At 37.2% G+C, this 26,833-nt stretch overlaps 1 protein-coding gene across 8 annotated transcripts in view; it reads right to left on the bottom strand.

The window, feature by feature from the left end:
* Positions 1-21,878: 21,878 nt before the first annotated feature.
* Positions 21,879-26,833, bottom strand: part of Epha5 (EPH receptor A5) — a 367,455-nt gene continuing 362,500 nt past the window's right edge. For 7 of the 8 annotated variants that reach the window (XM_063273652.1, XM_063273653.1, XM_063273654.1 and 4 more), the window contains one exon: positions 21,879-26,213. In XM_063273652.1, coding sequence (XP_063129722.1) covers positions 26,108-26,213 — 106 coding nt within the window. In that variant the 3' untranslated portion in view covers positions 21,879-26,107. The remainder of the gene's footprint in view (positions 26,214-26,833) is intronic. The other variant, NM_001169137.3, reaches the window with a different exon arrangement.

Raw genomic sequence — 26,833 nt, 5'->3', positions numbered from 1 at the left:
AGGGGATGTCATCATTTGACTAGAGAGATCAATATCAAAATAATCTATTTAACAAATTTGTAATTTCCTTGATTTTTCCTCTTACATTTATGACTTTTATCTATTTGATTGTCTGTCTTGCTTTTTGGTAGACATAAATATTTAAAGCAATACAAATCAGTACTTACTGCCATGCCAGCCATGTGTGTGATGTATTGGGTGATGTGTATAGTATTAAGCTCTATTACAAAATAGTATTTAGCCTTCTGTTAACTATCAATGCCACTAAGTATAAAAAAGAGGCAGGAAGATGGAGGTGATAGTTATTTTAATTCAAAGCTCCCTATTGTAAATGTAATATCTCTTTAGTTTCCTCTGAGGAAGTGATGAGATGAGAGTCTTATCCAAAATACTAGGGAATAAACCATAAGCATAGTCCTGGAAGCTTCTAGCCGCCACACAATCCAATCTTGTGCAAGCCTGAACTATCAGAAGCCATCTAGGAAATGCTAAAATACGCAAGTACATTTTCTGGAAATGGCCCACCGTTTTATGGCTGCGATGGGTAAGCTCTGGGGTACAGAGTATTTAGAGATTTTATGCCAGGATTGTTTCTTGTTGCTACTATGCCTTTTCCTGTCACTATTACTTGGCCTAATGATTCCTGGTCATTTTCCCACCCGATTGCACAGATGTAGTCTCATGTAGCAATGCTGTGTAGACAAATTGATGATTCCTGATAATGGTTTTATAGATAATGATTTTATTCCTAAATTAATACAAATAATTTCAATGAAATAAATGCTGCAATAGATCTCTGTAAACTTCATGTGTCATGGGCTAATTGCACTAGGGGAAGAAAGCAGGCTTTGAACAAATTTATGATCAAGAAAAGTACTCCTTTTAGCCTAGGAATGGAGACACTATCTGATCACCAAAGGTCATAAACTGAGAATGGAAAATTTATTGTAGGTACAAGGGCAGAAAATAAAAGATTGTCTAGTTCAAAAACTAATAAGACACAAAGCAGATAATTTGTTTGTTGGCAAAACCATGCTAACTTGTGACATAAACATTATTGCTTTAAATTTTTAATGAACTCTTGGAGCTAGTCATAGATAATAAGTGCTTAGTCAGGTACTTGTCTTAATGGAAAGACATGTAAACAATCCTGCTGGTGTTCCTTAAGTCTTATCGATTTATGACACAAGTTATTGCCTTAAACTTTCTAGGAATTTATTGATATGCGAAAGTGTTTAGAAAAATCAAGCAATCACTTATCCTGCTGTAATGATAATTTTTTAGAGATAGTGTATATAATCCATCAAATATGTGTATGTTCGTATTTGCAGGGGCTAATTACTTGAAGCCAGCAGCTTTTGGTCTTAAAATTGCAAAGAGTTAAAGACAGAAGACTCACCAAAGTGAAAGCAGTTTCAGCAGTCCCGTCACCGACTCATTCCCCATCGCTGCTTGTCTCAGTCTATCTGGATGCTGGGCTGGTAACTGGCACTAGACCTAGAAGGCTTCAACTTATAAGTATTAATCTGCTAAACTAGATCTAGAATGTTTTACCCTCTGAGACTTACTGCTGAATACCCTTTGTAGCTTTTCCTGAACTCTAGTTTCTGACTGTGTCTGCTCTTCCCCTTGGGATCTCCAGGCACCGTTGTATACCAGGCTAGACTGGAAGGAATGTAGTTTTTCCAGGTGGGCGGGTTAGCTGGATCTCAAGAGGCGTGAGTGGGGCAGAAATAGCCTTCTCTTAAGATGGTTCTCAAAAAACAGCTGTCCTCTATTGGGGTAACAGGGCTAAAAAACTAGGAGAGTGGATAGGGGTTTTAGGGATGAATGTCCATTATTGGCTTGTGCCAAGATTGGTGCTGGGAGTGCGTCATCTGAATGAAGAATTCCACATGTTAGCCAGACATTTTCTTCTAGGGAGAGAGTATTTTAACCTATAATCTGGCTACCAGGCTGTGTGATCACCACAAGGATGACAGAGGTGGGGGCTCTTAAGGTTTACATACACTGGGATATGCGGGTCCACAACAAGCAGGAAGCGGTCCTACTCCTACCGATCTCAGAACAAGATTTTTGGAATTCGGACACATCTTGACCTCTTGCTCCTGACGGACTGCATGGCTTTTCTGCTTTCCTGATTTAAACTGTGGACTGACTGCCGGTTCAACTCAGCTGTTTTAACTCAAACTCCTTTCCAATTTGCCTAATTAAAATTAACGTCTCTCAGCTTCTGGATGGATGACTCTGTTTGGAAATGTTGTCTCTGAATTTCATGAACTAAACTGCTCCTAAGATAACTGAACTGAGCACAACTGTACTAAATGAAATTGCACCAAACTAAACTGCTTCAACGCTCTTAAGTAACCCCTCTTTCCTGTCTGTACATCTGAGAGTTGGGTGTATCTTATCTCTGACTCCTATCAAAATCTTTCTTTGATTTGTCACTTTGTCTGCTCCTCAACTAGACATCATTGTTTGGGATTCAATGTATATTCCAATGATATATCTGTATTCCAGTTGGAGAGATCAATGGTATGTACTAAGAGTATACGTATAACCAATCAGAGGGATTAAATGTTTGTGTGTGTGTGTTTTGTGTGTGTGTGTGTGTGTGTGTGTGTGTGAGAGAGAGAGAGAGAGAGAGAGAGAGAGAGAGAGAGAGAGAGAGTCTGCATTGCAGCTGGATCATATCTGTGGATGTGATTCCTTGCCAGAGCAGTCACGTTGCTGGATTAAAATTCCTCCACACCTTAAAAAAAAGCATTGTATTTAAGTTTACATGGATTTCTGAGGGAATCCCAAATACTTTAACATCATTATGTAATAATATATAACAAATCACATACTTTCCCATAAATAAGAAGTTTACCTATTTTTCCAGAAATAATTGTTTTCACTAAATAATGGATACTAACGAGGGCTGCTGTCTACCCGACATATATTTATTTTACTTTGTATGAGTCCTAAGGACTAAAGATGTACAAAATGCGTTGGGTTCTATATCCATCTTTAGGATAGTAGTGTTTCAAGGAGAAGATCATAAAATGGATGGCTGCAAATTGAAAGTGGCCTCTGTCAATAGCAGGGTTGATACTGTCACTGAACTTGAGAGAAAAAGAATTGGTGAGCCTTAAGGAAATAAGAGAAAATGGAAAACTATTTTTCAAATACATAAGGCTTTTAAAAAGTTACTTCTGTTCTTCTTAGAAGGGGAAACAAAATACTCACAGGAGGAAATATAGGGAAATAGGATTGAGCAGAAACTGAAGGAAAGGCCATCCAGAGACTGCCACACCTGGGGATCCATCACATATACATATACCGAGACACTATTGCTGATGCCAAGAAGTGCTTGCTGACAGGAGCTAGATATAGCTGTCTCTTGAGAGGCTCTGCCAGAGCATGACAAATACAGAGGCAGATGCTCGCAACCAACCATTAGACTCAGCAAAGGATCCCCAATGGAAGAGTTAGAGAAAGGACTGAAGGAGCTAAAGGGGTTTGCAACCCCATAGGAAGAACAACAATATCAACCAACCAGATCTCCCAGAGCTCATAGGGACTAAATCCAACCAAAGAGTACACATGGAGTGACCCAGGGCTTCAGTCACATATATAGCAGAGAATGGCCTTGTTGGGCATCAATGGGAGGCTCTAGGCCCTGTAAAAGCTAGATGCCCCAAGGTAGGGAAATGCCAGGACAGAGTGGGTGGGTAGGTAGTGGGGACATCATCATAGAAGCAGGGGTAGGGACAATGGGATGGGGGGTTTCTGGAGGGGAAACCGGGAAAAGGGATAGCATTTGAAATGTAAATGAAGAAAATATCCAATAAAAGAAAAGAAAAAGGAAAAATAAAGTTTTTTATAATGATGTTCAGTGTTTAGTGGTATTAGGAAAAGTTTTAGGGGATTAAGAGCCACTCATTTTACTATGGACAATGTACATGTGTTTATATCCTGATGAGAAGGAGGAAACTGGAGATACAGTTTTGATGAAGTTGTGACAACAGGAATTTATTTCTGAGATAAAAGGGAGAAAAAACGAATAAAGAAGCCACATATTAGGGAGGAATTCTTTCAAACAGACAGTAACATTGCAACTAGAATTCATTTGAAATTGATGATAGAAAAAGAAAGAAATTCCATTAAAATAATTATTTTATTTTAATGTGTGTGTGTGTGTGTTTGTGTGTGCACATGTGTACAATGCTTGCTTGAGGAAGTATGAGTTCTGTGATCCAAACATGGGTATATTTCAAAGGAAGCAAATGTTCCTTCTCAATGCTGTCTTCTCTCCAGCCTCCAACATGGTTTAGCTCTAGGCTCTCTTTCATTGCATTGTGGGATGACTCTGAACTTGTCAGTTGGAGTCATGGCTGTGGTGCCAGAGCAAGGGTGAGGGCAAAATTTTCAATGGTGAGTGAAGAAAATGAAAACAAATTAAATGACTTGCTTCGGAGCTTCTGAGAATCAAAACATAAAAGGATTGAATTTTAATCCAAATTCTCTTTTCAAATATTGATCTAGACAGTAGCTAATCTCAGTCTGGAAAAAATGAACCCTTTTTGAAATTCATCTGCCTAGGGGATAAAGGCCTTCTTGAAATTTATACACACAGAAATAATATTTTCAAATAAGTTGAAATATGTTCCTAGGTCTAGTAGAGACAGATGGACAAAACTCAGGGTATTAATGTGGCCTATTAATGAGGGATGGAAGGAAGATTTACAAATAAACAGAATAAGAAAGGCTAGCTAGATTGCACACCGTGTCAACGTGTACTTCAAAGGCAGTGTGAAGAAGCTAGAAAGAGCTTTTGCTTTCAGATGCTGTTCATCTGAAGTAACCCATGACACACAGCAATAATGAGAAGGTCTTGTGGTCTGTCCTTGTTAGTTTTTGTCAACTTCACACAACTACGGTTATCTATGAGGGGGAACTTCAGGTGAAATCATACCTCCATCATCTTTTCCAAATGACAAGTCTCCAGTCATTCTTTTGACTAATGATTAGTGTGGGATTGCTCAGCCTTGGACTTGAGAGGCATTAAAAAGGTAATTGTACATGAACTTGAGGAGTGAGACAGGAAGGAGTGTTCCTTTATGGCTTCTGCTTCAGTTCCTGCCTTCGCATCTTGGCTGCCTGAGACAGTGTTGATGGACTGGAACTTGTTGAGAATTAATAAGTGAATACACCCTCTTCTCCCAAGGTTTTAGATCACGTTATCTTTTGTTAAATAGTCCTGAGAGTATTATTGTTGATGGAGAGAGACAGAGACAGGGAGGAGTTTATGGAAGCAGGGAAAGAAAGAGACAGTTTAGCGATGAGAAACCTTAGCTAGTTGGAATGTGTCACTTGTAGGCCTATAGATATTGTATCCATTAGATGTCCAATTTCTTATATTTTGTTGAAAGTTTCCTTGAAATAATATGTTACTACCTACTCAGTTTTTCCTCTTCTGCTTTATTTTGTTTTGTTCTTTGGGTTTATCTTGGTGACAAATTACCTGTGGGAAGCTCAGGGTTCATGCTGACCTCAAATTCAACAGTGCTCAGCCTTCTCAGCCAGAAGATTACAACCTAAGATTGCAGACACCACACTGCCTGGCAGTTGTTCCTGCTTAAAATCAAATCAGAACAAACAGACAAAAAAAACCAAACAAGCAAAAAACCAGTTTTCTTATGTTTTACAAGGTTTTTTCCCCTTTTTCTACATACATATATTAATAACCTAATTGCTGTGGTATAAAATCATTAAGTTAGATATCATGCCTACTTAGACTATTGCTTCTGTAGTGGGAGTTGGTAACTGATGGGGACCAACAAGGAAAAATAACTTCTCTACTCAACTATTTGTGGAAAATAAAGTCTGGGAATGAGGAGAGGACCACATGACCTTAGATGAAATGTCATTTCTCCACTGTTGATCTCTGGTCTCATCCTTTGCTGTTGATATGTCCAATTCATTGTTATGTTAGAACCCAATATAAAAGCATGCTTCTGTATTTTTCTGCAGTGAAGCATTGTTAATTGTTAAAGTAGGTGTGGCTGGAGGTAAGAAATGACCATCTATTATTTTCCATAGTATAAATATTCTCAGTATGGGTAGTTACACATGAAAGCTACAGTATGAAGTCCTGAAGAGTACTGACCCACTTAATGCATTCCTGAGTTATATATACCAGTATTTAATTTTGTTAGGAATTCTGTCTTACAGAAACAGTGGATTTAACTGGCACCCAAGGCATCATCATCATCATCATCATCATCATCATCATCATCATCATCAGTTTTTGCAAGCAGAAGTATTTCACATTTTGAAATAAGGGGCTGAGCTGTTGGAGTATTTGCATATATTGAGATATTTTATGAAGAAACTTGAGGGGAAAATCCACTTATATTTGGAGTCCACTTTATGTATATAGATGGAGGACAATTTAATATAGTATTTTTTGTGCACCTACATTTTAACATTGCCCTACCATAGGCAATCAAGTGTGAATGTTTCCCCATGTGCTGTTAGGGCACCATGTCATCTAGCAAGAAGTTTCAGATCTTGGAACACTCTGGTTTTTATTTTTTCCTGACTAGAGATGCTCAGTCTCACAGATTCTAGTACTAATTATCTTTGTTGAAAATATAATTTATTAATGATAAATTCAAGAAAGTCATTTTTTTGATGTTCGCTATCTTTTAAAACAAAGCAAAAATGCTTCAAGGATGTCTGTTACCACATGGTCCTCTAAATCTTGACTTTATCAAAAATACACACAAAACACTGAATGCTTCCACTAGACATTTGGCTGAAGCAATCGTTTACACATCTGTGACTCCTGCTAAGGCTTCGGAGTGCTCGCCCTCTTTACATCTCCCACTAATGTCCCCCCAAATTAGGAATGTCAGACATAAATAGCTCCTTTGGCTCCTGTTCTGCTCTGAGGAATATGTGAAAAACTGAAGTCAAAGGTAAGATGAGATTAGGAAACTGGATTCAGGTAACTGCAAGGTAAAGCTGTCCTTATCAGAAAGCTGATCTGCTTTCTCCAGTGTCTATGGAGAATTGTGGCTGTAATACTGAATCCAATCCAAGAAAACGATGAGATAGTATCTAGCAATTTATAAACTGATGTTCTACATTTGAATCCTATCTAGAAGTATCGAGAGACACCTTGTTTGTATTATCTTGGGATTTATAAACTGGCACCTTCTACCTAATGAAATCCATTATCAAGTGACTTAGATACTAACTGTATTTGTTGGTGGAATTCTACCTACAGTCAATGGGCATTCTGTGAGACTCAAAAAGAAGGATAGATAGGTAGACCTAGAATATTTTCTTAATTATCTATTATTACTATAATTTAGATAATGTTAGTCTCACTAAAATCTGGTATAAGTATCATTTGTAAGTTCAGTAATTACTTTCAATTTTCTGCTATGTATATTCATTGCTGAGAGAAGAACAACAAAATATAAATAATTGGAAAAGGAAAAAAATGGGGCTAAAGCTCAAATGGGAAGGGGAAGGAGGTCAATAAAGAAAGAGATGGAGGGAGGAGGGATAAATAACCCAAATCTGTTTATACAAACCCAAGGAACATTATTTTATATTTATCTAAAATTATTAACATTATCTAAAGGAACATGGGGTCTCTCTCCCTCCCTCTCTCTCTCTCTCTCTCTCTCTCTCTCTCTCTCTCTCTCTCTCTCTCTCTCCATCTCCTCTAGAAGAGTTGGTAAGGGTCATTCAAATGACTCCTGAAACAAATTAGACTATTATTGATGTAATGGTTGACTCTCAGAGATTAAACATTTGACCTATGACTGAACATACCACGTAGTTAGGACATGGGACTTAAATTATTAAAGCTGCATTTAACATGAAATCCTCCATCTACTGTTCAAATTTTCATAGTACCAGAAATATAATGCAACTGGCTAAGAGAGGGAAGGAATTAATACACAGCAGCAACACCTATAAACCACAACTATAGCCAGCATGTCAGGACATCCATTGGTACCATAAGAGGCAAGCACATGTTGCGAGTAACCAAGAGCTGTCTAATTGGAGTTGAGGACCACACAATAGGAGAAGGATAATGTGTGGTACTAAGAATCTAGCCAACATTCCATGATTCATAAGATCATGAATCTTAGGAGATAATATACTACTACAATTTTGCTAGGTTAACAAAATCTCTAACTACATTCTAAATCCTAACTTTACACCCACAGAGAAAAGTAGCTATCTTCCCTTATCAAAAAGTTTCCCTTTGCAGCAAATTAGATGATTGCTGCAAACTTCAACTGGACCAGGAGAGCAATCAGTATGTTTTTGGAAGCCCAGCCTCACTGGGAAGACTGAAGAATGGGTTAGAAAGACCATAAGAACCAGAATACAAGAATGGCTTGTGCAAAATACTTCATAGAAATGGGTACTTAACAATGGCAATATCAATAGACCTACTAACCCAGAAAGTAGAGGTAAGCTCCTGTGTCTCTGTCCCTAGACAAAGAAGTATAAGGAACTAAAGACTGCTGAGAGTGGAAGAATTAGCCTCCTCCAGGGATGAGATTCCTAATTGCTTATCCAATATGGTGGTGGCATGGATACAGATGGGATTGGAGGGAGCAAACTTGGGAGTGACTTGTGGAAGCCAGAGAAGGAGAAGGTGATCTATTTATATTTTAATTAAAATGTATAAAATTACCTTAAAATAAGAAATGGGAATCTCATCGTATGTTCTAACTCCTATGTTTTAACAGCCTTAGTAATTATATCTGAGCTTATTTGTGCTATGGCATAAGAGAAGTGTAAAATTACAAAATGTAATTTTTGCATTTGATTGGGGATATACTATTGTCATTTGTTATTACACAGGAATAGGGATTGATAAAGCTTCTGAGTATTTCAGATTCTGATTCATAGGGTAGGATGGGTAGGGTAGCTTGAATCACAATTGTCATATCCATTAGTTTAAGTAAGTTCCTGCAAGTTATGATACCATCTCCCACACTACACAATTCTCTTGTTCTAATATCATTCCTTAAGCTTACATTGAAATGCTGTATCCTCATATTTCCCTATTGAGCAAGGAGACTTGGGAATCTGCCTCACAAATTATATCACTTTCTTTTTGTTGATGATAGTGTACAGTGACCTGTTACAATATTGAGCAAACTTGAAAACCCTTGGATATATGTTTTGCAAGAGTAAGATGTTTCCTCAAGGGACATGATATATAGAATCTTGGCTCTAGTTGAAACTTCTACATGTTAATTCAAGGGCCTGAAAGGGAAAAATATGGGAAGGTTATAGGCAGCAACATCTCCAGCAGAGATGCATTGAGAAGATCTATGGGAATAAACACAGGGAGGCGATTTTTCTATTTTACAATAATGCCAACCACAAATGATCTCATGCAGAAAAAGACACTCAATGGCCAGGTGCATACAATGAATTACATGGTGGATGTCAGAGTCTTTTTCCAATTCAGGAACAACAAGCTTCTTCGTAAAATAGTGATAATAGCACAAATAGAGCTGTGTAGTGTCCAAAGGCATTTCTCCCCCTCAAGACTGAATCAGCTATTGCCATGCAGTTACGGGGCATTATTGACCAGTAATAACATTTGGATTATAAATTAATGGTATCAAATGCCTCCTACCTTTTAAGCATCTATGTTGCCTATCAGTTTTTCTACCCTAATTGTGATGTCTCTGATAGGATCTTTTTGGATTTTTACAATATGCTTGATTTACTGACATGGATTGTCAAATAACATCATCACAGCAATGATTCATTTATATTACAATGAGTTAAGTGTTTCCCCATCATGCTGAAGTAATTTACTCAAACTAAACCTGTGACATTCATCTAAAGGCTCATCTGGAATGTTCTATAGGCACGGGTACTTTAAGGAGTTGTACTGTGGCTCTATAGAGCATAAACTTTCTGGTAACTTATGCAATAACTTTTCCTGCTCTAGTCATAGTGAGAGTACTTCCATCCAGACTTAGATAAGATTAATTAGGAGGCTCATTTATTTATCCTATAAAAGTTTGCCTTCCTCAGTTTACATGTTGAAGCCCCAGTCCTCGGTATGTGAGTATATAAAGATAAGGTATTTAAAAATGTAAAATTAAGGTAAAGTCAGAACGGTCCCCAATCTGCATGACCCTATTCTTATTGGAGATCAGAACAGAACACGTAGAGTGGTGGACACTATGTGGTGTACAGGTGGAAAGATGATCTTCTGTAAGCCAAGGACAGAGAAATTGAAAGAAGTGAACCCATTGGAGATCTGGAGGTCATTAGTCTTAAAATTGTGAGAACAAAAGGCTCATGTTTGTGCCAATAACTTGTGATATATAGTTGTAATAATCCTAGAGAACTAATGGAGTGACTTGTGGCTAGTTGTTATTGTCTGCCTTTCTTTCTTTCTTTCTTTCTTTCTTTCTTTCTTTCTTTCCTTCTTTCCTCCCTTCTTTTTTTTCTTGTGATTTTGGTGGTGCTGTAATAAATGTATTAGTTTTTTTCTTCAAAAATGCTTCATTTACTGAATCTGTTATTTAACTATTGAACAAAAGGACAAATTAATTACTATACTGAAAGGAGTAATTGGATTGGATTATTATGAGGAGCAAGGAGTACTATTACATAATAGAAACCAAGAAACTGTGTCTGGAACTTTGGAACACAGTAGGATCACGTTTTGTTGTTGTTGTTGTTTGTTTGTTTTTGTTTTGTTTTGTTTTATTTTTTTGGATTGTGTGGTTGGTATAGTCTTTTGTAACAACAAGAGTAGGAAAAGACAAGCCAATCAATATCTCAAACCAATCAAGAATGGCAGCATTCACCTAATCAATAACCATAATGAGTTGGCTACAAGATGAACTGACCTCCAGGGTCTACTAGAGAGGCAAGGGCAGGAACATCACTTACACCTTCACGCATAGTTACATCAGCTTGCTTTTCTTGTGTCATATCACTCTAGTCACTCAGGCTAGTTACTTTTAACAGGGATGGTTAGGTAAGACTATTATGGATTTGTGGAGCTGAAAGCACAATTTCAAAGGGAAGGCCTCTGTTTAAAATATAATAAGAATAGAAGAAGTACAGAAAAAATAAAACTTTTTTAAAAGTTTCTTCTTTCAGGTCTGTGTTTGACTGCTTAAGACATTTCATTTAGTATTTGATGTTCTGCTACTTTTAACAAGGAAACACCACGGGACAAGCACAGACCTTCCCAGATAGGTAAATTACTATTATCCAGTATGCTTATAAATGGGGCACAGGGTATTAGGTTTTCCCCTCCTTCTAGCTACTGGACCGGCAAAATATGCAGAGAAGGAAAAGATTTGGAGTCAGTTTCCCTTTCTATGGATTCTCATCCCCAACTTGTGATGAATAGATAACCTGTGAAGAGTCTCACTTCAAGTACTGGGAGGTATTAGGTATCAGTGTTGAAGATAAGGAACAGTTTTAATTTTGACTAGTTACTGGTTTTATTAAACAGTTGTCTCAGTGCAATGTTAAAACACACTGACAAAGGCAACTTAAAGAAGAGTGGCTTTATTATCGCTCAATTCCATGATGGCTGCCATTATACCAGGACTGTGAGGATGCTGGTCGTATTGAATGAAAAGTCAGGAGTCAAAGTAATGAACACCAGTGCTCAACCTGCTTATTGCTTTTTACTCAGTGTAAGGCGCCAGTCTATGCAATGGTGTCCCCTATAGTTAGAGTCAGTATTCTGACTTCAAATAAACTAATCTAGATAATCTCAAGCACATTAGAAATTTGTCTCCAAGGTTACTATAAACTTCGTCACCTTGAGAGCTAGTATCAACATTCATACCAATGACACCAAGAACCTGAAGGAGGATCGTTGCTACTATGATCCTCCTTAGCTTTGTTACTATGCTGCTGATAAGGACAAATTGGGATGTTGTAGAGCATACCCACCCTAGTCAATGTGACTTGGTCACTAGAGGGGAGAAAATTGGTAGCAGTTCCCAGGTAGCAAAAGTCTGTGGACAACTTGGGCAGGTAGAGCCAGAGATATTCCTGAGCTATGACAGAGATTCCAAAATTGTTGGCTCCACTTCAGCAGTACTAGGACATTTGCATATGGCTCTTTCAGATTTCATTTTGTAAGTAATAGAAAAATGTGTGTTTTAGAGAGTTTCAAGATGGGAGGTAAAGAACATTTCATACCGACTACACGGAAGCACACGCATTCTCAGACATCATCGGGCGCAGGTCAGCGTGAATCGGTCTGCATTGGGGTATGGGATTTGTATAAGTCTGAGTGATACAAGAATCAGAAACAATAAGCTTTTGTTCTGAACCACCGTACTTCATTGACCTGGCTAGAGTTATTTGCAAACACGGAGAAAAACAAAAGCAGATCCCGTGACTGCACTGTTTATCCTTATTTTCTGTTTTAAGACCAGTGAAGAAGCCAAGGCACATGTAAACTTGTTCAACTATAAGAATGTGCGTTGCCTTAAGAAACCTGAGGATTTCTTTCAATCACTTTGGGATATATACTAAGAGTCAAATGCGTGTACTCTATCACCAGAGTCCTATTCCTGGAAGGCAATGACAAAACTTATTAAACAACCCCCTCGGACAGGAAATCCTGGGACGTCACAGTATAACCACACTGCATTTCCCTCCTTTTCCCTTTCTGTATTCTCTCATGGTTTTATTTCCCAGAGAAATCACACAGATGAGAGAATTTTTATCAAGAAATGATATGAGGAAACACTAATTAAGGCACACAGGGGAAAATGTGTATTGCCTACAATGCTTCTTCCTTACACATTTCAATCAATCAGTACATGTCAATCATTCATCACTGCTTTAGTAAGAATTCTAAGGCATTCTAAGTAATTCTGTGAATTTCTTAGTCATGAATGAAAACTGCAAGTCTTTGATAAGACTTTTAAAAGTTGAAAGAAAGTATCTGAGCTGAAAAATCTTACCTTCCAAAAATTAGAGACCTTAATTTTCCTATTTGATATTTGTAAAAAATGTTTTTTTAATTTTAAAAAGATGTATTTCAAACACTATTTGATGCTTATTTTTCTGCTTCTTTCAATATTTGTGGAGATTATTAAAAATATTCATTACTCAACAGATAAACAGGCTGAGAAAGAAATTAGGGAAGTGACACCCTTCACAATAGTCCCAAGTGACATAAAATAATTCGTGTGACTCTAACCAGGCAAGTAAAAGATCTGTATGACAAGAACTTCAAGTCTCTGAAGAAAGAAAGTGAAAAAGATCTCAGAAGATTGAAAGATCTCCCATGCTCATGGATTGGCAGGATTAATATACTAAAAATGGCCATTTTACCAAAAGCAATCTACAGATTCAATGTAATCACCATTAAAATTCCAACTCAATTCTTCACAGAGTTAGAAAGAGCAATTTTCATATTAATTTGGAATAACAAAAACCCAGGATATCTAAAACTATCCTCAACAATAAAAGGACTTCCAGGGGAATCACTGTCCCTGAACTCAAGCAGTATTATAGAGCAATAGTCATAAAAACTGTATGGTATTGGTACAGAGACAGGCAGATAGACTAGTGGAATAGAATTGAGGACCCAGAAATGAACCCGCACACCTATGGTCACTTGATTTTTGACAAAGGAGCCAAAACCATCCAATGAAAAAAAGGTAGCATTTTCAACAAAAGGTGCTGGTTCAACTGGAGGTCAACATGTAGAAGAATGCAGATCGATCCATGCTTATCACCCTGTACAAAGCTTAAGTCCAAGTGGATCGAGGACCTCCACATCAAACCAGACACATTCAAACTAATAGAAGAAAAAGTGTGGGAAGGGTCTCGATCACATGGGCACTGGAGAAAATTTCCTGAACAAAACACCAATGGCTTATGCTCTAAGATCAAGAATTGACAAATCAGACCTCATAAAAGTACAGTTTCTGTTAAGCAAAGGAAACCATCATTAGGACAAAACAGCAACCAACAGACTGGGAAAGATCTTTGCCAATCATACACCTTATAGAGGGCTAATATCCAAAATATACAAAGAACTACAAAAGTTAGACTCCAGAAAGGCAAATAACCCTATTAAAAATGGGATACAGAGCTAAACAAAGACATCTCAGCTGAGGAATATTGAATGACTGGAAAGGACCTAAAGAAATGCTCAACATCCTTAGTCATCAGAGAAATACAAATCAAAACAACCCTGAGATTTCACCTCACACCAGTGAGAATGGCTAAGATCAAAAACTCAGGTGACAGCAGATGCTGGCGAGGATGCGGAGAAAGAGGAACACTCCTCCATTGTTGGTGGGATTGCAGACTGGTACAACCATTCTGGAAATCAGTCTGGAGGTTCCTCAGAAATTTGGACATTGCACCACCTGAGGACTGAGCTATACCTCTCCTGGCCATATACCCAAAACATGCTCCAACATATAACAAAGATACATGCTCCACTATGTTCATAGCCACCTTATTTATAATAGCCAGAAGTTGGAAAGAACTCAGAGGAATGGATATAGAAAATGTGGTACATCTTTACAATGGAGTACTACTCAGCTATCAAAAACAACGACTTCATGAAATCCATAGGCAAATGAATGGAACTAGAAAATATCTCCCTGAGTGAGGTAGCCCAATCAGAAAAACACACATGGTATGCACTCACTGATAAGTGGCTATTAGCCCAAAAGCTCGAATTACCCAAGATACAATCAGCAGACCACATGATGCTCAAGAAGAAGGATGATCAAAGTGGGGATGCCTCATTCCTTCTTAAAAGTGGGAAACAAAAATATTCATAGGAGGGGATATGGAGGCAAAGTTTGGACCAAAGACTAAAGGAACAGCCATTCAGAGCCTGCCTCACATTGATATACAGGCCATATATATACAGCCACCAAAACAAGATAAGATTGATGAAGCTAAGAAGTGCTTGCTGACAGGAGCTGAATATAGCTGTCTCCTGAGAAGCACAGCTAGAGCATGTTAAATACAGAGGAGAATGCTAGCAGCAAACAATTGAAGTGCAAACAAGATCCCTGTTGGAGGAATTAAAGAGAGGAATGAAGGAACTGAAGAGTCTTACAACCCCATAAGAACAGCAATGCCAACCAATCAGAGCTCTCAGGGACTAAACCACTACCCAGTGACTATACATGGACTGACACTTGGCTCCAGATGTATATGTAGCAGAGGATGGCCTTGTTGGGCATCAATGGAAGGAGAAGCCCTTGGTCCTGCCAAGGCTGGACCCCCCAATGTACGGGAATGTCCGGTGACAGGAAGGGGGAGGGGTAGATGTGGAGGGGGAGAGGATAGGGGCCTTATGTCCTGGAAACTGGGAAAGGGAATAACTTTTAAATGTAAAGAAAAATATCCAATAAAAGAAAAAACTAAAAAAAACATTCATTTAAATAGATAAGAAGATCAAAACAAACTATTTGAGGTAAAATGGAATATATATATGTATATATATACATATATATATATATATATATATGTATGTATTTGCAGTTGATTTTGTTCCAGGAGATGTATATTTTTAACTATTCTGTGCTATCTACTGGCCTTTTTTCTGATATCAGCACTTCCTATCTTATTAGTCACTAGACTGAGAGACGATTTTAACTGACTTCTTACATAGTGTAGTGTTATTTTTATTTTGTCTTTGTCTCAAAAATTTGAGCATAGAATGGGCTCAGCTTCATTAAGTGGATTCTACCACAGATGCAGGTGATCACTTTTATGTCCTTCTCTCTGCATCAGGTTTCCTATGGCACATGCCACAGAGTTTGAGGCCGATCTTCCCTTACCCTGAGCAAACACAATCCATTCATCCACAGTTCCCATTACTACTGCCTTTTTAAGTTATCATTGTTTTCTCCTCTGCATCACTGCCCTCAGCTGCTACTATATCTCTAGTCCCCACATTTCTCATCTACCTCATCCTAGATATTCTTCTTAGTAATTCTATCCTTGCTTCCTCCAAGACATGCTGCAAAGAACTATAAAATGCTGCCTCTGCTCTAAGTCCATGAGGTCCAATGAAATGGTTGGATTGACAGTCTTTTTGTGTAAATGTGTAGTCCAATTGGTTTACCAGAGATTATTGTTCCTACTGGATGCTTGCAATGTGGAGTGAACTTTTGATTTTTAATCTTAATTCGTCCTCATTAGTTTACATTCAAAAAGTTTTGGAGTTGGAGTTTTAAGGTTGGGGTAAGATTAATCACAAGAGTTAAGGATGCCTTTAGCAGGTAGGCAGTATAATGGGATCTAGAAGGAGAGTTTGTACAGGGAGCTGAGTGCTGGTCTCCTCTTAGAGTTTTCACAGAATGTTTGCTGGGAAGGAAAATGAAAGATTTCCCTTTTGTGGTCCTTAGTTGACTATTGCTAGGAGTAACCATCAGACTCAATTAAGAAAATCATGAGTATTCCATTAGCCACCTTCCTACATGGTTGTTACTGAAGATCAGTAGGCAGTGAAGATTATATATAAAGAAACAGGTGACATTCCATAGGAAACCAATTTATCATAGCAATAGGAATTGTCACAGTCTATCTACAATGGAATAGCTTTACAAAATTTTATGCCTGTGCCTAAAATGTTGAATCGAAATGTATATCTATGGACTATGACATTTTGTGTTCAACTCCTGAATATACCTCTCAATAGATGGCCTGACCATTAAAGGCAGATTTTTTCTACTTTACTTGACCCCCAAAAGTCACACATTGTCTTGCTATGTGCAATCTCTTCATTAGAATATATCATTGTACTGATAGTGGTTTCTTTGGGTGGAAGGTGGGACTCTCATCCTGAAAATCAAAACAGTAACCTTCATAAAATAAGAGTTAAAAATTTCCTATTTCCTCTTTATTTTTTGTAGCATTCACAGAGAAGCATCACCTAGTAAACCCACTTCTTTTGACCAATAACTAGAGGATAACTTCCCCCTTTACTCTGCTTTCTGCTCCTTCTTCCTTAGATGTTGATTACAGAATCTTAGGGTTTTGTTCTCTCTGGACCATGTTATATATATTGTCATGAGAACTTACCTTGACTCAAAACTAGCAACCAATTTTACCCATTCATGGGCCTTACAGGCCACATTAGAGATAAACATATAAAAACTTTGAAGCTGCCACTCCGCGTTCTTTTATGTCAGAAACTAATCTTCTATATAAAGAATGTATAGGAAAATATCATCCTGAGTGAGGTAACCCAATCACAGAAAAACACACATGGTATGCACTCATTGATAAGTCGATATTAGCCCAAATGCTTGAATTACCCTAGATGCACAGAACACATGAAACTCAAGAAGGATGACCAAAATGTGAATGCTTCACTCCTTCTTTAAAAGGGGAACAAGAATACCCTTGGCAGGGAATAGGGAGGCAAAGTTTAGAATAGAGGCTGAAGGAACACCCATTCAGAGCCTGCCCCACTTGTGGCCCATACATATACAGCTACCAAACTAGATAAGATGGATGAAGCAAAGAAGTGCAGGCCGACAGGAACCGGATGTAGATCTCTCCTGAGAGACACAGCCAGAATACAGCAAATACAGAGGTGAATGCCAGCAGCAACCACTAAACTGAGAACGGGACCCCCGTTGAAGGAATCAGAGAAAGAACTGGAAGAGCTTGAAGGGGCTCGAGACCCCATATGTACAACAATGCCAAGCAACCAGAGCTTCCAGGGACTAAGCCAGTACCTAAAGACTATACATGGACTGACCCTGGACTCCAACCGCAAAGGTAGCAATGAATAGCCTAGTAAGAGTACTGGTGGAAGGGGAAGCCCTCGGTCCTACCAAGACTGAATCCCCAGTGAAGGTGATTGTTGGGGGGAGGGTAGTAATGAGGGGAGGATGGGGAGGGGAAGCCCATGTAAAAGGGGAGGGGGAAGGATTAGGGAGATGTTGGCCTGGAAACCGGGAAAGGGAATAACAATTGAAATGTAAATAAGAAATATCCAAGTTAATAAAGATGGAGAAAAAAATTTAAAAAAGAATGTATAGGTACACTGGATATCTATCATTAATGCAGAGATAATTTGATCAAAATAGGTTCCAAAATTTTTCTTGAGGAGGAGAAAATACGAGTACTCATTTAGTGGTCAAATTCAACCTGGTAGTTCAATTTCCATCACAAGCTTTAATGTAGAGTTTATATGTGGACTTTATGTAATATGGAATTGACTCCCACTGGTTTCTGATATCTAATATAAAGACGTCAAACTAGTCAAAAAGAATGTATTAGTGAGCCAGCGATATAGTCCAATAGGCAAAGACACTTGCGGACATACCTCAGGAGCAGAAATTGATCCAAATAAGACCCACACAGTAGAAGGAGATAATCTACCTTGTTCCCCACACATTCCTCTTCTTGCCCCAGTGTCAATTGTCCATAAACAAAGTGGCCATGGTATCAAAAATGGAGGTGATGTATATGCTCAATGGCTTGGTCTTTCATTCACGAAGATGACCTGGCTAGACCTGTTTATTTATGCCGAATCTGCCAACATCCAAATCTAACACTTTGCATCCAATACAGTACCATTTTAAGTGACCTGGTAAAAGGTTGAACACGCTGGTCTACTTCCTCAGTAAAGAAGGATGTGTTTTGTAGTTACTGAAATACTTATTCTCATTATGGATTTTCCTTTGTTTCACTTAATTCTTCTAAAGCTACCGTCGTCAGGCCTTATGTATGATTGTGATATTCTACACTACTTTCTTCTAACCAAGGAATTTATTTCACAATGGACCCATACCCAAGGCATTCATTGTTTGTGTTTGCTTTTGTTTTTGTTTTATTTTGTTTTGCATGTTTCCCATTATTCCAAAGCAATTCACTTCATAAGAGAACAGAATAAAATTTCAAAGCATTGAGTAGGCACCACGAGTGGATGGCAGGGAGTGACGAATCAGGGTTCTCCAGAAGGTGGTATGTGCTTGAATGGCTATGAATTCAATATGTAGGTATGTGTCTTCTATCATCAGGAGTTGTCATGAGTCAAGGAATCAAGAGGTAGTAAGGGGAACAGCTACATAGAAAGACTTTTGCTTTGTGTTTTTGCAATCTTGTGCTTTGTGGGTGTATTCATTGGCTTTGGTTGGGGAGAAGGATGCTTCTGCTAGGAGACCCAACAAAACTTCTATTTAACTGGAAGTTAAGAGTTCCTCCTGAACACCTTGGTCTTCTGATGCTCTTAAGTAAATGGACTAGGAAAGTAATGACAACGTTCAAAGAGGTAATTGATCCAAACTACCAGGAGTAATTTGCACTCCTTTCCACAATGGAGGTAAAGAGAGATTATCTCTGAAATGCAGATCCTTTAAGGTCTATGTTGCTGTTAATGTGTCCTGTGATTAAAGGCAATGGTAAACTAGAACAAGCTAATCCAGGCAGGGTGATAAATATCCAGGCCTTCAAGAATAATTGTGGATACTTCCCACCATAAATGAGTGTTAAAAATCATTAGCATTCACTGTTTCATAGAATACCTTTTAAAAGTCCAGCATTTATCTATCCCTTAATTGATGCTGTGATGTGATAGAGAATTTGTTCTTTCCTTCATCTATCATACGCAACTTTAATTTCTATGACTTGCTATAAACTTTTATTATATAACAAGGACACAGTATCCAAAACCAAGCTACAAACCAAACCAAACCAAAACACTGGACTACTTGATTTCTGCTTTTATCAAATAATATCCTAAAAGGAATACATACATAATAGAAATACAAACTTGTAAGATGATTTTAAACAAATTAAATTCCATAATTAAAAATTATGTTTCCGAGATAAGATGTTCTTTGGGAATAGCCAGACACAGGAAACCTCTAATTGGATAATGTAAGAAAAAGAATTTCAAACTACACAATGTACCAGGGTGTGGAGGGTTCTTGGTAAAATAAGATCACGCACATTGATCCAAAGGTGGATATAGCATAAGATCTGCTGAGAATGCAGAGGACAAATACAGGGCTAGATTTAGCCTGACATGTTTGCATTAAGTAATATGATTCACAGTGATTTTATTTTCTTTTATTGAAGCAGCTTCTCATATACACAATACTTAAGGTTAAAAAAACATTTCCTTTACTAATTTAGAGAGTCAACTTTTAGGACTCATTTGGGATTTAGTGTGTATCCCTCTACAATAATAATGGCAAATAATATCATGCTTTAAAATTATGTTCATAAATCTATTATTTCAAATTTGTGTTGTGATCCTGAAGTAATGTTTGCTCTTTGGGCACTTTAAATTAGATATATTCTATAAGTTCACATGTTCATAATCCATGTTGTATCTGATAATGGAAGAAACCTATAAAAAATTCAAGCTGGACAAAATCCCAGCATGGAAAAGGGAAAGTGGGTATGAAGTCCTACACAGAACTAAGAAGCTTTTTGATGTGGGTAGCTTCTCAGAGGGAGAAAATAGTTTTTCGTTCTTACAGTGACACTGATTATATAACCCATTCTTCTAGGGAGGCCCCTTTTTCAGGAAGAGATGGCCAACACTGAAAAGATTCCATGATTTGTATTTTATTTGTAGATTTTCCTTTTGTGTGTATGTTTAGTGTGTGTTGTTGTTGTTATTGTTGTTGTTGTCTTAAGAGAGAGAAAGATATAATTTTGGGGATGTAGGAAGTGGAAGGATTTTAGATGTGTTGAGAGAGGGGAAATAATGTCAAAATATTTTGCATAAAAATTTAAATATATAAATTGAAGAAGTATATTTATTACAAAACTTTAAATCATTTTATTTTATATGCATGAGTGATTTGCATGTATGTATGTACAGTGTGTGTGTAGGTGTGTGTGTGTGTGTCTGTGTGTGTGCGTGTGTGTGTGTGTGTGCACTACATGTACTCATGTGTACCCATCTGGTGTCTACAGAGTCCAAAGAAGGCACTGAAAGCCCTGGATGTCAGTTAGATTTGCATATGCATCCTGAACATGAAAATTTCTAACCTAGAATTTCTTTCTCACTAATCATTTACTACTCCATTTATTCTATTTTGTCAAGAGTAAATATAAAATTGAGAAAACTGTTTTACACAGTCTCTTTAACTCTGTAGCAAAGAAGGAACACGGTAAGTCTAAACAACAAAGAGTTCTGAGTAACATGTGAGAATAAATATTGAGTCAGTAAAGAAAAATCCTAATTCTATAATATTTAAAACATCAGCTTTATTTATTATTATTCTGTAAGTGTAGTGTAGTGTCATTTTCTATGTTGCAATTTTACCGGCTACAAACATGAGTCAATTCCTAGAATAGAGGTATTGCTTGTCATTTTTAAAAAGAGCATTATGGTATCATACTTACAAATAGCGAGCCTTGCTCCTTAATCTCCTTGTCCTGTAAATCTTTTCTTCTTGCATAGTGATAGGGCAGAGAGCAGAGAGTAGAACCTAGTGGTGAGATGGTCTCCATCTGATGTCAGTCACAAAAATGTCTCCATTTGTAGGTGATACAAATAGCATATAATTTTCCATTTTTATTTATTTCTTCCTTGTGTTTTCCGTAGTTGTTTTGTTTTGTTTTGTTTTCTGCAAGTGTATTTTGCATTGCTAGAGTGAATGAAGGCATGTTTTATAATCTCAACCAGTCTCTTGGCCAAATTGTTTGAATGTGTATTCAGGGAAATGCTTTTGTGGGGAATGTATATGATCAACTTTATAACTCAGATAACTTTATCACTTCATAATGTAATCACATTTATAGCTTAAAAAGCGAACATTCTTCTGATAATAAAAATCCTAGGAAGAGGCTATGTATAAATTTAATATATTAGGAGAGACCAAGTAGGACCATCATTTTTCTATATTCAAATGTTTTTTATTTTCTGAAAAAATATAAAATTTAATATCTTACACTACAAAAAACATGTACACAAACTGAAAGCACAAAGAGACGCAGATGGAAACCAATACAAAACTGTTCATCCTTCCTGAATTCACTCTGAGGTAGGGACACAAGATTTCCTGATGCCTACCAAAGAATCGGACAGGCTGCATGGATGTCTCTGACCTGCCCGAAACCATGTGATGTTGATCAACATATTCACAAAGGACAGAGTCTGACTTTATTCTCTGACTGTTACAAATTCAGTATATATATGCTTTTAAATAATTAATCGAAAACTGCAGTAGTCTAAATATTCACAAATAATTGACCACTCAAACTTCAGTGAATATAGCACCCAGCTTGCAAAGACGGGATGTATTTTTGCCAACATTTTTCCCCTATTAACATTGAGAAAATGAATTTGAGTCTGGTTATTATAAACAGACATTTTAAAAAGAAATAGCAGCTTCTTCTATGCGACAATTACGTGGTCATTCTGAATAAGAACATTCAATCGTTGATGTGTGAAAAGACTCAGAAAATAACAAGATACAAGCAGAAAGTTTTTTTTATCTATTTCTTTCCTGATACATTACTGTATAATTAACAGCATAATGGAGGAAAAATATTCAATGTAACCAGCTGTGCTACTGCACAGAAGAAAAAAAGTGATGACTTGTTCAGCTATCAAATTTCAAATAAAGCTACCATTCTGATTCTGTTCATTCGTTCGTTAGGATCATCAACCGCCATCGTATTATCCTATATTTTATTTACATTGAGGTTAAACGTCTGGCAAAGTTTAAACAAAGATATTTCATCATCACATGTACTTTCCCACTTAGATTTTAGAAAGAACAAAATAAGAAAGAGATATTTACTACTATGCAACACCATATACCTACTGAGTCTCTACACCACACGCTCTTTGTTATCTAACATACCATTACAGCCAGAACACGTTCCAAAGGTGAATATTTTTCATTGTGCTTCTGAAAACCCACTTCAATGGGTGTACAAATATCTTCTTTACTGCCTTTCACTTCCACGTAAAATTTAAACAGCAGACATGCAAATGCAGTGCTCAACCGACAGTAACTGCTCCACTTAACCGGAGATGTGAAGTTACAGCTCTTTAATTACATAGTGGGTAGAACTGTTTTGATAAAAAGAGCTAAGTGTGTTTTCCTTTATTTGTGACGATTCCAAAAGTCTAGACGCACTGAAGTTCTGATGAAATATTCCTATTTAAATTGTAACATGAACCTATTACTTTAGAACACTGGCTTGGTTAACAAAACACAGGAATTTAAAACACATGCATGTCATAATTTTTTTTAAACGGTGAAAATCAGCATCTCTATATTTCACATACAATCGATACATTTGAAAGAGGAAAAAATTGTCACATGCTAGGGAATGGCAAGAGTGGGTATAAATTATGATTGATAAACCACAGTAACGGAATGACTTCAAATAGGAAAGTTCCCCGTTGTTCCTTCTGACAATCCAGTTAAATATCATTTTACAAATCAGTTATACGTGTGGAGATTATGGAATCTTATGCTTTATTTTGGGGAGTCCATGAGTAAGGAAATGAAGCCACAAGAAGAAAATCCACACCATGAGAATGTACCCAGTCTTGTGCTGAGTGGCAGCCTCGTTACATCGTACGAGAGCTGGCTTCCCTTCCAGCTGCATTTCTCACATTGATCGATGAGTTTGGCACTTTTCAATGGGTGACATATCCAGTGGTGAACAAATATTTTAGAAAGGTGCTCTCTCTTCTTTGAGGGACAGAGCACTTACAATTTAAAGGTCTGTTTATTTGAAAATCAGAGTGACAGTCTTTAGAAACCCTCAACCAAATTGAGGCGTGGATGAACGCCATGTGGCCATAGAGCTTCTGAATTGCTCTCCAAATGTAACACTTGAATTGCAAAGGGAAGTAAGTGACCTAATATTCTATGGGGAAAAAATGAAATCATCAGTCTAACAGCTAGACCTTACCAATTATACCATACAAAGTTAGAAAACAAATTAGAATGTATTTTTGATGTCCATATAGTTGTGCGTTGTACGAGCTCTAAATCACACATGTGTAAATGTTTTGTATTTTTGTTCGGTCTTGAAGTTCTCAGTACTACTGTATCACTTAGATTCCAATGAATTTATCTGTACAGTAGTAATTAGTTTCAATGATTTTATGTAAATGTATTTTCATACTGACATCTCTCTGTGATTTTTTTTTACCAACATAGTATTAAACTACTCTTAGTATTTTCTGAAAGTGTCACTTCCACATTTCTTGAGCACATTGTGGGATCAGTGTTATTCGGAGAGGGGAATCAATGTATAATATAAAAACTGTTTAGATGCTTCACATCCTTTTGCAACTTTGATCTTTCCTTATTTATCAAGGAGCTATTTCTCCTTTTAAAAAATGGGGGTGGGAGATAAATAGTAAGTTCCCCAATTGTCTTCCTTATATGGGTGAATACTGAAGTGAAACGTATCTTAGTAAGAATAAAGGCGTACTCCTCACAAAATACTGGCCTCCCCCCTGTAGATCTCACTCTGCTCACATGGTTTTTCCCATGCAGTAGTGAAAGTCCTGATATAAGTTCTTGGCTCCTCAAAATATTGTATACCATTCTCCAGATTTTATAAAGCATAATAATATAAAATATTTTTCATCTTACCATCATGGTCACTTAAGTGAACATTTCAATAAACCACATGGATTTTCCATAAATGTCAGCCCTTTTCTGATGTAGTATATAAAATATACTGAAGGACTATTGTAAACTACCTAAAAATTCTAATTTTTTAAAATACTCCCCATTGGTTTTTCCAAACATATTCACTGTAATGGAGGACAAGATGTGCACAAACTGTTACCAAGGAGAAACAAAGTTCAAACAGAAAATTCTGAGCAAAACATTTTTTACTTCACTTTTTAATGCTGTCTTAGTATTAAACTCTCTGTGAATGAGTCATAAGGGGAGTGACTACAAATGGTTAGGGCATGCAGGGAGATTTTGAGTACCTCTGCCTGGATTGGATGTTCACAGATGCCACTACAATCACAACTCTCTACATTCTATGACACAACGTGTGCCCTTTGTGTCAGCTTGAGAAGATATTTTCAGGAACTTTGAAAGGTCGAATTTGGAAGAAACATGAAAGATTAATGGCGAGAACTTCTTTATCACGCATAGGTTGGGTATGTGTAAAATCCAAAGGGAATTTAATCTAGAGGCATTAGCTGTTTAAATAAACTAATTAGTTGCTTTCAAAATGAGAGAAAGGACACCTACTTGAGTGGAAATTTGGTCTAAGGCTTCCTATTCCTCTTACCCATAAAATAGTCTAGAACACCCTTTGCTGTATGAGGCCAAAATTAAAACCCTATACAAAAGGCAAGCAGAACAATACCATCTACATATTCAAACACACACACACATACGCACATACACACACATATACATACATTTCCAATTTAAGTCCATTCCTCGGTATATTGCAAACTATACAGTCTATACACATTCATTGCCTAATACTCTCTAGAAGTGCAACTAAAAGTAAATTATATAACACAGAAAAATAAATATACACCCTGTGCTGAACTTTTCCTTGACCGGGCAACATGTCTATAAACTATTTTCTATAACTTATAACATGTAATTCCATTTTAAATTACAAACTGTATTTAAGAAATAATCTAATCATATTGCTCTCCAATACACTTATGCAGACAAATAAAACTCGAAGTAAACGTCAGTAAAATGCAGCGTTTCTTTGCCCACACATGGCTTTAAAACTTTTCCTTTCAAGTCGATCCCTGGTAGTTTTGAAAGGGGCTGCCTTAACAGTCTCTATAGGTTCTGTGTCTTGATATATTTCATGTACAAGATTCCGTGGAAGAAGTGGAGAAAGATTTAGTTACTATGTTTTTATAGGATGTTGTTTCTCATGTTAGCTCTCTTCGCAGGTTACATTTACATAGTGAAAAAAACGAAGACATTAAGAAGAAGATCTGGAGATTTTAGTAAAATGTTGATTATAAGTTCAAAGGATGAGACAAGTGCCTTCAAAGGTTTAGGAACCACCCATTTCCCTTTCTCTGTTAAAATAAATCTTAGGGCTGTTTACAAAGTGCAGAGTTGTTCACTTGGAGAAGTGACCCGTGTGCGGGTCACACTGGCACCATCCCGTTTACCAGCTGCACCTTCATCTCTTGAAGGCTGTTCATGATCTTCTTCTGGTGACCGACCAGAGTCACTCCCAGGCGTCTCAAATCCCTGCATGAAGAGAGCACACATTGGATGCATGTATTGACTCAATTTGTAGCACACCTCAACATCTCACGCTGGCACAGAGAAAAAGGTTTTGCAGGAATTAGTCATAAAGTAGTGATATGTTTAGATATTCACAGTCCAGTTCTCAAAGGTGGGCTCTAAAATTGTTCCTTGAAAGAAAGAATCTCCTTGCAGTCAAAGAAAATGTACGTTTATTCCCACAGATGACAATCATTATTTAAATGGTACATAGTGATGAAAAATGAATGTTTATATATCTTATCAATAAATACTAAATTTAATGGGTACAATTTCATTGAACAGTATTGAAAACGTGATCTTTAACATCACGTCAAACATTATCTTTGCTAAAAGAAATATAAAGCACAATTTAAAGTATGACGCCTTGTGAATTGAAGACCGAGCACTTTAAGAGACTCACTAATCCCATGCAGCCATTATACATGACAGACACCCAGGCAGTATTCATTACAATGGTGCTTTCCTCACAATGTTCTGGGTCATATTTTAGTTTGAATTCAAAGTTCTACACTTTCATCTTTTAGCGAATCACACAAAAGCTTTAGTTTTCTTCTGACATCTAGAGAATTTGGAAGACTACA

This window comes from Rattus norvegicus, chromosome 14, assembly GCF_036323735.1.
Source record: "Rattus norvegicus strain BN/NHsdMcwi chromosome 14, GRCr8, whole genome shotgun sequence".
NCBI classification, from domain to species: Eukaryota; Metazoa; Chordata; class Mammalia; order Rodentia; family Muridae; genus Rattus; species Rattus norvegicus.
The sequence above is the reverse complement of the archived record's forward strand: the minus strand, read 5'-3'. Positions and strand labels throughout refer to the sequence as shown.